The sequence below is a fragment of the Fusarium mangiferae genome (assembly GCF_900044065.1).
Source record: "Fusarium mangiferae strain MRC7560 genome assembly, contig: FMAN_scaffold003, whole genome shotgun sequence".
NCBI classification, from domain to species: Eukaryota; Fungi; Ascomycota; class Sordariomycetes; order Hypocreales; family Nectriaceae; genus Fusarium; species Fusarium mangiferae.
The window spans coordinates 2014961-2027792 of record NW_024573923.1 but is presented as its reverse complement, the minus strand read 5'-3'; the positions used below and the strand labels follow the sequence as shown (position 1 = coordinate 2027792).

The window sequence follows — 12832 nt, the reverse complement described above, 5'->3', positions numbered from 1 at the left end:
CTCCAGGGCGATTTATTAGGAGCATCTGGGCAGCATAACTTATTGACTTATTAGATTCGATGTAATTGCGTTTTACTTGCAAGCTGTTTGGCCTCGGCCGTTGCAAGGCGTACATCATCAGCATCAACATCACAACCTTGAGGTTACAAGCTTGTCGGCGACTTTATGTGACGAGGTTCACATTCAGCCAAGAAAATAAAGATCATCGGTAATTATAAGCCTTCCCAGTCTACTAAAATCCAAGCTTATTCACATAGCTCAGTAGTTACCGTAATATGCTGCAGGTAATTTAGTACGGTCATTCAGTAGAATATTCAGGACTACCTAGGTACCTATTAAGTCATTCTTTGAAGCTCCAGACTGCGAACTCTATAGTAACACAAGGTATCCCAAGACATATCAAATATAAAGAAAAACAAGGCAGACTATGCATAGTAGGAATAAAGAGTAAGGTAATAAGTACTATGTACCTAGGTTAGCACACAGAAGACATCATCTCAATGACGAGCAACTCCATGTCAGGTACCCTCAACTTACCGAATTACAAGCCACATCTAAATGCTCCGTACCTAGGTAGATACTAAGGTACCTAGTGCATATGTACCTGTACAGACACAGGTGGCGCAGCCGAGTCGAGATACATCAGTCGGCACGGGAAATATACGTCGATGTAACGTACAGCTACATCCAGCCACAGGACGCCCTGGCTGATCAAACTCACGTCCCGGTCGCAGCGTGGCCCGGCAGAAATCCTCACGTCCCCCAGCCTGCACCAGCATTGGCAGGCAACCTTAGTAACTTAACTGAACTTAATAAATCGTCGAGCCTTGCCGCCTCGCGGTTTTTAACCTTTAGCCTTTCATCCAACAACGCCGATTCCACCGGCCAAGATCAACGTTCAGATAAGACATCCAACTATCCGCCGCGTGCTGAACACAAAAAGTTGTAAACTCTCGCTTGCTTCCTTTCTAACGCGGCAGTTCCGCTGCGCCGCGACCCGCGACCGCGATCCACGCCCCCGTTACCGTCTGAACATGACCGCCCAGCCCTCCGCGTCAACGTCTTCGGCGCTGGCCACGGGCTCGGCTGCCACAGGCGCAGATAAGGATGTGTCCTCCTCGAAATCCCCCAGTAACATGCCGGTGCGCACGAAGGAGTCCTTCGATAAACTCATGGTCGAGCGGTACATCACCCGCGATGCCATCGCCGCCGCGGCGCTCGGCGGTCAGCTCGACCAGACACGCAGGATAATGAGCGACACGCGCGAAAAGATCCAAGAATACCGCCAGGTCCGCACCGAGTATCGTCAATGGTTCCCCCCGTCGAGGCTCTACGGTGAGGGCTACAATGGCTTCGCCAATGGATACACAGAGAACCAAGGACCATCACGAATCATCTATCCCTCCCAGAAGCCCCGACCTGGCCAACGAACGACGCCACCCCTCAAGTACAAGCGCAAGGATATGCTGAAGCAGGCCGAGCAGCACGAGGAGTTGGTCCCGTTGCGTTTAGAGGTCGAATGGGACAAGATCAAGCTGCGTGATACCTTTACCTGGAATTTGCACGAGAGGCTTCTCCAGGTTGAATTGTTCGCCGCCCAGCTCGTTGAAGACATGGGCCTAAAGCCCCCCGCGTCTCAACCGGTATACGAGCAGGTTGTTCATCAAATGCGAGAGCAGCTCAATGATTTTTACCCGCTGGTATACTCGGAAGATGATGCGCTTGACCCCGAGCTCCCCTATTCAGCATACAAAAACGACGAGATGCGAATCCTCGTCAAGCTGAATATTACGATTGGCCAGCATACCCTTGTTGACCAGTTCGAATGGGAAATCAACAACCCGTCAAACTCGCCAGAGGACTTTGCTGCCAACATGGCTCGGGATCTGTCCCTATCTGGGGAGTTTACAACCGCCATCGCACACTGTATTCGAGAGCAGACACAACTCTTTACCAGGAGTCTATACAGCGTTGGCCACCCGTTCGATGGTCGGCCAGTCGAAGACCCTGATCTCGTCGGCGCATTCCTTCAGACACCTCTCCCTACTGTCTTCAGACCGCAGCAGCAGGCCAAGGAATACGCACCATATCTCTACGAACTCAGCGAAGCAGATCTGGAGCGGAACGAGACGATATTCTCTCGTGAGCAGCGTCGCCAGAAGCGATCGATCAACAGAAGAGGAGGTCCCCAGCTGCCCGATCTCAGAGAACGGCAAAGAACCATTCGAACATTGGTCGTCTCTTCTGTTTTGCCTGGGGCTGCGGCTACCATCGACGAGAGTAGACTCTACAAACGGGCTGCTGGCCCTAGGGCGAAGCGCGTTGTACGTGATGGAGAGATCTCAGATTCAGATGATAGCGACGATTCAGCCCCTGACTCACCCGCCCCGTCACAAATCACGGGCGGTACTGCTCGAACACGAGGTATGCGCGGTGCTGCATCTGCAGCTCAACAAAGAATGGCGAACATCGGCCGGTCTGAAACCCCTGAATCGAGTGCCATTACACATCACCACGAGACTAGGACCTCCCGCCGGTTCAGAGAGGAAACAGAGGAGCCGTTGCAGTTGATCGTGACGCTCAAGCTGTCCTGCGACAAGCTGAGGCGGTTGATGAACCGCGACTACTCAGACTTGAGGCCGCCATCTCAGACACCAGTGTCCTTCCCACGAGCACCCAGCGCGTCCACTCCATCACGATCCATGCCACCGCCACCTTCGACCCCGTCCAGCGCTATGCCTCACGCTTCAGCAACTCCATCCTCGTCCCTTCCGCCAGGTCAACTTGGCCGGCTACCGGCACCCCCAACGGTTCCTGGACAGTCTTCTCACATGCCATCAGTAGGTCACCAAGCCTTTGAATAACACGCACATCGACAGTGGTACTGACTGCAATTCTCCTCCAGCCCCCGGCCCCGGAATGGCTTGTCAATGCCCTCAAGGATTTAGAGAAGACCTATAACCGTGGCGACAGGTTCGAGGCCACGATGAAGTACTCCTTTCTGCACCCCGTGACAGAGCTGCCTATCCAAGGCCAGCCTCTGCCCGAAGGTGTTAAATATGCCTGGCTGCCGCGTATCCGCTGCCTGGACTGTACAACCAAGCTCTATACACCTGGCCCAGATATGACGGTCAAGAAGTTTGAGACCCATCTCGATTTTTCAGGGCACAAGAATGCTGTTGCGAAGCGCGTGGCGAGGGAGGCCAATCCCTGAATTTCCGATTTATTATGTGGGCGCTTCTCAAGCAGCATGTGAAACAGAGGTTTCGCCACTGTAACATATACCTTACTGCCTGGCCTTGTTGTCTTGGGCTGCATCTTGCTTGATGACCGAATGGGCGTTCTTGGTTCTTTGCAAATATACTTGGCCTCGGGATTTTCAGTTTCAAAGACAGAGTTTGTGACTGGTGGATTTTCATCATCGTTTTGTACATAAAGCCTCGAGTTATGTGAGCACAGAAGGGAATGACGGGGTCACGAGGAACCGACGAAACGAACAGCACGAACAGCTGTCTCCCCTTCTTCAGGTTGGTCTATTATTCATTTTGGAGTCTACGGGAGAACTGGGTGCTGTACAACCGAGCTAGGACATGAAGTTAAATATCAATATTAGAGCGTTTGCTTGCATGTTTCTCATGCTTGATATGTATAGCCATGACTGGCCTTTTGGGTACATACAACATGAAAGGTCACTCATGACTTGTAAATCGAGAATGAGATGTCATGAAATCGAAATGCTATTGCTTGAGTCCCGTATGAGAGGGTATACGACAAGACAATTACCCACAAACCAAAGACTGCCTTCGCTGTATGACAGAAGTCGAACCGACTCCCCGAATCTCATCAGCTTTGTCGCCACTCTTGTATCTATATAAGAGAGAAGATCAGACCCAACAATAATAGAAGAGGCATGATTTCAAAATATTGGCATCCTGTAATCCCAACCATGATACTTGGGCCCCTTGGTTACTCGTCAGCATCAACTTCCATATCGTCTGTGCCCTTGCCTCGTCGTGGCCTCGTCGACCTTGTTGGTCGTTTTACCTCTGCAAGAACACTGGCCTTGACAGCTGGCTTAGATGCAACCCTGCCCTTCAGTGATGGAGCGGCGTTTCTTCCGTTGAATCGGGCTTCTTCGGCCTTATCCGCTTTCGGTTCTGGAGGCTCGTCGTTATCCGATGCCTTGTTACTATCGTCATTTTCGTCTTCCTCTGGGGGAGCGTCCGAAAGCTCTGATTCATCGTCTTCTGAACTGGCCTCGCCACCTTCACTATCATTTTCTGGGTATTCCCAGTCGGCCACGCCCTCCAGCATCTCCTCCTCGTCCTCATCGTCTTCTCGCTCTGTATAGACAGACACCTTATGAGCTCTACCACTGCGACGACGTTCCGAAGGCGGTGGTGTGTCTTTGACTGGCCTGGATTTCCTAGGTTTCGAGACCTTTTTGGGCCTGCTATCACGCTTCTCTCGGATGACTGTCTTGATTTGAGTTCTCGCCCTCTTTGCTGGAGGATCCTGCTTTTCTCCTGTTGATTTTCGTTTCTATGATCAATCATTAGAAGTGGTCTTCGTAGTGACTAAGGAGCACAAACCTTCTTGCGATCGGCAGCTTTGAGCAGTTCGTCCAACTTCTCGTCTAGCTCTTCTGGCATATATTGCTTCTGCGCAATCTCATGGGCAACGCTACTCGACGGCAAGCTTTGCACAAGACCGCTTGGCAGGCCGACATTGCCGGAATAAGCCTGGAAAACCCAGTTCTTCCTCTCTTGCCACTTGCGTGTGACGGCCATTGCGATATCAGCCAGCACGTATATCCGCTCGCTAGCCTCGGGGTTCAGTGCATCGCGCGTTTGCTTGACACGCTCAGCGTACTTGTAGATCAATGAAATGTTCTCTTCTGTCGCACAGGTATTTAGATAAAAAACGAAATAGTTGGCAAAATCAGCCAGGTCATCAACGTCAGAGCTGTAGTCAGGATGGTGAGCCAGGAGAGGAATGAAACGGCTAATCATGGCCTCGAGTACGTGAGTCTTGTTTTGAGCAAAGAGTCGGGCTCTGGACCTCAGCCACGTTTCTACCCGGCTTTTGAGTTCTACTGCTGGCTCGAAAGCAGCCAAAAAGAGCATTGTGTAAAATCTTGCCCGCAATCTTCCCTGAGTGATGTAACTTTGTAATTTCTCCATGAAATGACGACGAACCTCAAGTTCTGTGTCTTGCACGAGCTCTGCAAGTTTGTTGAAGCTTGCGGGATCAAACTCGTTGTCGTACTTTTTGACAGTACATAATTTCAGGATTAGAAGTCCAGCAAGAAGTCTCAGTCGTTTTTTGTGAGCCAATGGAGTATCCTTAACTTTGCAAAACTCTCCTTCTTGTACCACAAATTCTTTCAGGAGTTTAAAGACCAGTTTCACTCGAGTCAGAGAGTCATCGTCGTCCTGGTTGGCGAGCGCTTGATTGACCAGCGTCTTCATAGAGAGACATTTCGCTTGTAGTTCCTCATTCATGTCCTCATCCTCGACCCAGGAAACCTCAGAGTTCTTGTCATCGGTACGTACTTGACGCAGAATCTGCTTGATCGTTAGGTCGTTGATTGTCCCATCAAAGTCTAGAGTGACTGTTGGTGCTAGGCGTTCAAGCTGGCTGACGGCAGCTAATCTCGTCAAGAAATGCGGCGAGCCATACTTGAAGTCCTTCATGATTCTTTGCAGAAGAGCAGTGGCAGTAACTTTGCTCTTGTCATCGTTCTTAGCAAGCAGAATATTGACTGCATACTTGGCACTCCTGGCAGGAACACCACATAAGGCGTAATCCATAAGAACCTGGATGAACTTCTTGTCGTAGGTAATTTCCTGGGGGTATCTTTTAGAATAGGACGAGTATGCCTTGAGAATATCTACCACCGCGGGCTCGTTAGGCTGACTGCCCGACGGTGCTTGGCTGATGATCTCCTTTCTGAGATTGTCCGAATGAGCCTTGAAAAGCGCAGGATTCCGCTGTGATATATCATTTAAGATCTCATGGGCGACTGTAGAGAATCCAGCTTTGTCATTCTTGGAGTAGTCCATAATCGTAGCCAAGTGACTCCGATTGTACATCAAAGAGCCGGCCCGGTAAATTAGAGGAATGAGGGTATCCAAACAGCTCGCTGACCCCGGGTTACTTTGGACCTTGGCAATCAACTCCTTAATGGCTCTTCGAACATGGAGATATTCGGTATCGGATGCAATAATGAACTTGAGAAGCTGGTAACAACGGCGGTCGTTGAGTTTGGCAAACTTCTGGAGATCGCTACGGACCTTGAGCGGATCCGGGAAAAACGCACCGAACCACTGGAAGGTCTTGCTCAAGGCGGCTTTGACCTTTTCCTCGTTCGCATTGATCACCCCCCCGTTATAGGCTTCACATTGTTGAATGAACACTTCAACTCCCTTGGCAACCTGGGGCTGACGGGCCTGCATGATGAAAAAAGCCCTCTTGGCTGACGCATCCAGTGACTTAAGCAACAGTAGGATCCTCTCTGCGCGAGTCTTGTCCTGATCCGCCTGGCTATTGGCCGTCTGCAACTGAGAGGCCACCTTTGATTTTGCGCCCTTTATGAAGGGATACTTCAAAGGGACCAAACACTCGAACATGACCCTTTCAAGAAGAATGATGAGATCCTCATCGCCGATATACCACACACTGAGGATACGCGAAGGCACACCACCTAAGCAGGATATGACAGCCTCTTGCCCATCAGCAATCTCCCCAGCACCAACTGACCACAACTTTGCCAGTAGAACCATGGCTTCAACACGCACGGCAGGCTTCTTATCACGAGATCGATCCGCCAAACTGGCAAATATTGAGCCAGTCTTCTCTACACCCCCGAGTGCTCCAAGTTTCAGAACGATGTCGCGGAAATCGAACAGCTCGACTGCCTGCACCGCAGCCAGCCGAACTTTCTCTTCGCTGTCATTGAGCTTTTCGTAGAGTGCCTTGATGAGCTCATTCTCCTCCTCACGGCTAAGACCAATGCCCCCTGCAGACGTGGCCAATATATAACCGGCAGCAGAGATCCAGGCCGCCCGAATGATGGCGGCCTTGTCGTTCTTTCTCCCGACGAAGTTGCGATAGGCGGCATGATGTGTTTGAGCAAAAGACTGAGGAGAGTAAGGTTTTGTCAAGACGTTCTCGACTGCTGGAGTTGGAGTATCGTCCAGTAATTTTATGGGAGGATAAGCCGCTGGTTCCAACGAAGGAGGAGGAGGTGGCCCCGCTGCACCAATGCCTGAAACCATATCGCCAATCGTCTCTGTGGCGATTTGACGAAGATGCACATTGTCTGCTGAAAGCTCCGCATCGAGCTGCGGTACCACGTTCGAAAGAACTGTCGGGGCGGCTCGCCATAATTCGCGAATGAGGAGATGGGCTTGACGGAGACTCCTCAGATCTGCCTCTGATGGGCCAAGAGTCCCGTCTTCATCATCAGAATCATCCGGATGTCGCTGCACATTGGATTTCGTAGCGAAGCCGGAAGCGTTGAGAATAACGTCACTGAAGTATTGACTGACGTAACGTGCCATTTTGTCAGAGCATCCATTGCATATATTTTTCGCCATGACATATGCTGGTGGTTCTTCTTTGAGAAGAAGAGTGGATTGATTCCCGTTCTGTCCTCTATGTCGATTTCCACCGGGAGGAGCAGCTCTCAGAAACTGACTGATAATCGCGTCGACAACAGAAGCTGACACACTCTCGGCCTCGTCAATCAACTGCATTAGCATTTCTGTCAGGTGAATCTCAACATCTTTAGCGACCTGTTCCTCAGACGCTGATTTAGAACCAGATGCCGACACTCCGTCAAATGTGCTGTTGAAGAGTCTCAACAATAGATCGTCAGCATTTGAGATTTGGTGGAGGAGCAAAATACTCTTGACTTCCGTAAGAGATGCCAAAACGTATTTGTGCTGGCTGTCATATGGATTTGTGGGATCGTGCAGAGCTGGCAGGATATCCTTGATGAACAAGGTGAATATCATCTGGAGCATGTTAGCATGGTACAGATACAGAAGGAGAATCGTGCCGAACACACTTTGATCTGGTCGTCGGTAAAAGGAGCATCGGGAACGAAGAGCCGAAGAATGTCGACTAGGCAGCATGCTGTGTATGCCTTGACACCGCCATCCTTGTGCTGAAGTAGGTTACGGTGTCCTAATTGTTTGGCCACATGCCTGATGGAGTCCAGGTCGGCGGCGCCTTGATCGAGATCGGAGAGCTCCTTGGATAATTTATCCAGTCGTTTTATCAGAGTGCTCGTAGGAATTGGCTTGGCGGGTTTCCAGGAAATTTCTTCGTCAAAAGTCAAGCTGCGCTGCTCGCCCTCCTCCTCATTCTCCGAGTCATGGTCGGGCTCTTCGTGCTGTTGTTCTTCTTGGTCTTGTTCGTCTTCCCGCTCAACGACTTCCTCCTCCTCCTCCTCCTCCACTTGAGCAGGCTTCTCGACGCGCCGACGACGCGCCATCATGCGCTATACAAAAACCGCCGATTGAATGCTTCTCTTGAAGGAGCTGGAGGGTCTAGGAGAGAACCCTACAATAATGCTTCGGCAGACGGTGTGTTGTGACTATTTGGGCTGGGATACGAAATTTGGGGGGCGTAGTGGTCCTAACACCGAATCGCATGCGCTTGCTATAGCAAAGACCTGAACGCTGCAATACCAGCACCGTTAGAGGTAGCGCCAGTATGGTAATCAGAGCGATGGGGTTAGTTAACGTAAAGACAGCAAGGTTTCAAGGGCGACGATAAATTAAAGGTCAGACACGTAGTAGGAGAGATGTTCTTGTGATAAGCGGAGGCGTGTTCCGTGCGCGCGACGCGACCTTACTTTTGGTTTTGGACGTTAGCCACTCCACTTCCACTTCCACTTCCACTTCCACTTCGACAGGGGATGGATGCTGGGTGGGTGGGTAGGTCAGTAGCCAAGCAGCATGAACAGGAGCTTCCTTGACCAAGCTACCACCGTGAGTAGGAAAGCTACTACGTAAGATAGCACCCGACCAGAAAGCCAACCTAGCTACTAGGTACCTATACCTAATTGAGTCACGGCCTGAGCAGCCCGGGAAGTTGCCCCACTAATAGGATATGCCCTTGATGTTTATGCTTCTACTGAGTTCATCATGCTTACTTACCGGGCAGGTACACAAAACTCCAACCTCAAATCTCTCTCTCTCTCTCTCTTTTGAACACAATTGCACGACTATTGAACCCCCTTTCGATAATATGGCACGACATTGTTGGTTTGTGTATTGACTGAATAGGGGAATTTGGCTCCGATCTGGAACTTTACACTGAGACACTAATTTGTTCCTCTCATGATCGCCCTATTCATGTCCTTTGCTAGAAGGCTCTGTCTTGGAGATAGATATAGGTCAAAGTAACCAACCAAAACCTCCGTTGTCAGCTACCACGGTTTCGTCATCTGGTCGTGGCTCTTCATCGGGGATTGTGTGGCCCACGGCGTCTGACAGTCAAGCGTCGTTCGGGAATCGTGAGGGATGCCATATTCTTCTAGATATATGTACCTTTAACTGCCTCCCTACCCATCACAGGTAGGTAGTCGAACTCTACCTTGGTAATTGAAGTCAATGCGGATGTTCCATGGACACAGAGATGCCAAGGTTCCAAGTGAATGGCTCCCAAGTGAGAGTTGACAGAAAGCAACATCACGAGCACTACCTTTTCTGTATTACCTTGTCATCACATATTTATCTCATATCTAGAAGCTCATCGATTAACCGATAATTGAACTCGGCTGGCTCTGCTGGTACGTACATGCACGGCATTGGATACAAGTGTTGCGAATACGGTGATACCTCGAATCGTTGCAACAGAGCCGTTTATGTACGACCATTGTATGTTTGCTTCATTTCACCGTGAGGCGAATCTGACACACAGAGCCTCCATTGTGAGGTTTCATGCTAGAAAGTTCCCTTGCGGTTTCGGCCTGGAGCAATTGGGGATAGATGTCTGTTGCACAAGTTTGACCGCATCGTTTGCCGTATGTCGAATCATTTTGCTGCACTGTAAGTGGCAGCCCACGGGATAATTAACTTGTACTCGCCTATGAAAGGGGACCTTCCGTGGATGAGAATGGAAGATAGTGTTGCGTGGGTTATCTCCACTGCCTGTGGTGCTATGGTGGCAAGTTGTTGAGTACAAGTTGAGCTGTTGCCCCTTTAGAAGAAAACGCGATGTCCTTTTCTTTCCTCTTATTTCATGCCTCTTCTCTCTTTAAAACAGGCTGGTCTTTTTAGTCACCTTTCCATTGGAAGATCTATTCAACTCCCATCTGACACTCGACTAACGAGGCAACTGAAATCGCCGTAGTTCAATGTAAGCCAATATTCTCCGTTCTTCGAGATTCATGATCGCTGCTTCACTTTGGAACTCCATTGTCCCAAATTAGGTGCTAGTAGACAGGGTCGGGTGTTGAGAGCTGTTGCAAGCGTTAAGTCTGCCACTGGCTGCCAGCTGCCAGCTACCAGCTACCAGCCAGTCAACAGAGCAATATGCGGCCCTGCTCTTGCTTGGTGCCATGATGAATCACTCTGCCTCTCCTGCTCTGTTTATTGAATTTGCCTTCTCTCGCCGCTAAGGAACCTCCTTCCACCTCTACTTCTTTCCTTGAATCATTCAACAGGCCGTCCGCTCCTTTCCCTATCCCACCCTTACTACATCTTCCTCTTCCCGTCCCTCTTTTCTACTCTCCTCTTCCATCTTCCAAACTTCGTTACTCCAACGTCGTCTAACATAATTTGTCTTTCCAACCAGAAAAGCCTTATTCTATCCATTCGATCGGTATGTATCTGTTGTTTCATTTTCTATATTTTTACTGCTTATAGCACTGTCCTTCATTTGGTCTCGGGTGTCTGGTACTGCATCGCCCTCATCACGAACTGCGCTCGTGTCCTCTTGTTTACCTGGCGAACAGCTTGTTAATCTCACTAGTAGTCTCTTTGATTATCCAGTATTAATCACTATCAATTTTGATCCAAGTACGTCCACATCTGCTTTCCATCACTTCCCAAGGCTGATTCCATCTCTAGTGGCGGACTTGATGGATTCCGAGAAGGGCTCTGCCAAAACTCCTCAAATGTCCCGGGTTGGCAAGCAGAAGAGATCCCGATTCTTTGTAATGATGTGTGTTGGTTTTCTGGCTATCACATGTGCAATTCCCGTCATGTTTGGCATGGGTGTTGTTGGCGCAGTCTATGGTATGTTTTTGCAACTTGCTGTTTCCACGGCTTGCGACAAACTGACCAAGTAATAGCCAACCTCCATTTCCTGCATCGGCTCAACGAGACTGCCGGTTTTCGTTCAAGTGATCAGGTGCACAACATTGCTCGCCATCTCGAGAGCACCGGTGGTTCATACCCAATCTCGTATGTCCCCAACTCCTAGGTACTTTTATGATGCCCGAGAAGCCACTGACCCCTGGAAATAGGACTAAGACGGCTCTATCTACAATTTACGGTGTCGGCTACACCTCGAATGCTGATGTGGTCACCGAGGTTGCAACCGTTACTGGAACCCGCTATGTCACTGTGCCTGGTGAAGCCCCGTCTGTTTCTGTCACCACACGGGAGAGCACTATCGAGTACTGCGAGGTTCAGGTCGTTACCATGACCGAGAGCTACACGGTCACTGTACCTAACGACAAGGTCTTCCAGGGCTCCTCGGGTGATGCTGTTGGAGCCACCGTGACCGGCAACCCAGAGACTGTGACTGAGAACAAGACTGATTTCTCTCTCACCAGTGGTCCATCCGATGCAGTCGTTACCGGTAACCCAGAGACTGTGACCGAGAATGAAACTGATTTCTCTCTCACCAGTGGTCCATCCGATGCAATCATCACCGGTAACCCACAGACCGTGACTGAGAGCAAAACCGACTTTTCTCTCACTGTTGGTTCATCCGATGTCCTCACCAGCTCCAGCCCTGATACCACCACGAATACTTTCGAGGTCTCCTCACCCGTCCCCAAACCGCACACAACTATTACCATTCAAAGTCTCTATCCACCTCGGGAAGGTCTGAGCACTGTCACCCAGTACACCACTGTTGAGAAGACAATCACAGCTCCCGACTCATTCATCACTGTCACTTTGACTAGCAAATGCCCAGAATGTTCACCCACCGTGTCCGTTTCTCCTACCAGTAGTACCACAACGACTGTTTACGAAACTGCTGGTGTGCCCCCAACCTCTACAACAACTATCATGGTTCCGCCTCCTGCTTACCCACCCTACCCAACCGCCAACAATACCTTACTGCCAGGTCCATCCGGTAGCGTTACTGTTGTGCCTACTGTGCCTACTCCAACTCCTGTTGTCGTCTCAGGAGGCACCAAGAAGCCCGAGCCTCGTGGGTGGGGAGGTACCAGCGGCACCACCAATCTTAGCTGCACCGTTATGTTGGTGGCCATTATCATGTTTGCATTCTGAGCTTTGACGGGGTAATCGGAAAGGAACAGTAAGAAAGCACTTGCAAGACGAGCAAGGGCCACTTTAGGAGAATTGGAGTTTCTGCGGTCAGAACTGGCATTGGACTTGGTATCCAAACTGGAAATGGAATTGAGATGATCTGCAAATCTGCTCTTGGCTTGCGCTATGCTGCGTACCTAGGTAATGAATAAGGGGACGCCGGGGACTAGGTATAGATAAAAAAGTTCAATATCGCAGCATGGGTACTTGTAATTTCGGCTCCGAATTCTTGATGTTGATGTTGCTTGAGGTTTGCTAAATCTCCTAATTTCATGTAGGCTATGGCTGTATTTAAGAAGATGTGTCTG

At 50.0% G+C, this 12832-nt stretch overlaps 3 protein-coding genes across 3 annotated transcripts; 2 read left to right on the top strand and 1 right to left on the bottom strand.

The window, feature by feature from the left end:
• Positions 1 to 1034: 1034 nt before the first annotated feature.
• On the top strand, positions 1035 to 3214 carry FMAN_04466 (uncharacterized protein; the record flags this gene model as incomplete). Its single annotated transcript, XM_041828822.1, has 2 exons — positions 1035 to 2840; positions 2906 to 3214. The coding sequence occupies 2 exons, from the start codon at positions 1035 to 1037 to the stop codon at positions 3212 to 3214; spliced, it is 2115 nt and encodes a 704-aa protein (XP_041679647.1).
• A 752-nt stretch (positions 3215 to 3966) lies between these two features.
• Positions 3967 to 8503, bottom strand: FMAN_04467 (putative SPO76 protein; the record flags this gene model as incomplete). Its single annotated transcript, XM_041828821.1, has 3 exons — positions 3967 to 4542; positions 4593 to 8021; positions 8075 to 8503. The coding sequence occupies 3 exons, from the start codon at positions 8501 to 8503 to the stop codon at positions 3967 to 3969; spliced, it is 4434 nt and encodes a 1477-aa protein (XP_041679646.1).
• Positions 8504 to 11098: 2595 nt separating this feature from the next.
• Positions 11099 to 12485, top strand: FMAN_04468 (uncharacterized protein; the record flags this gene model as incomplete). The annotated part of the gene is made up of 3 exons (XM_041828820.1): positions 11099 to 11255; positions 11312 to 11423; positions 11486 to 12485. 3 exons carry the CDS (start codon positions 11099 to 11101, stop codon positions 12483 to 12485), a joined length of 1269 nt encoding a protein of 422 aa, XP_041679645.1.
• Positions 12486 to 12832: the final 347 nt, after the last annotated feature.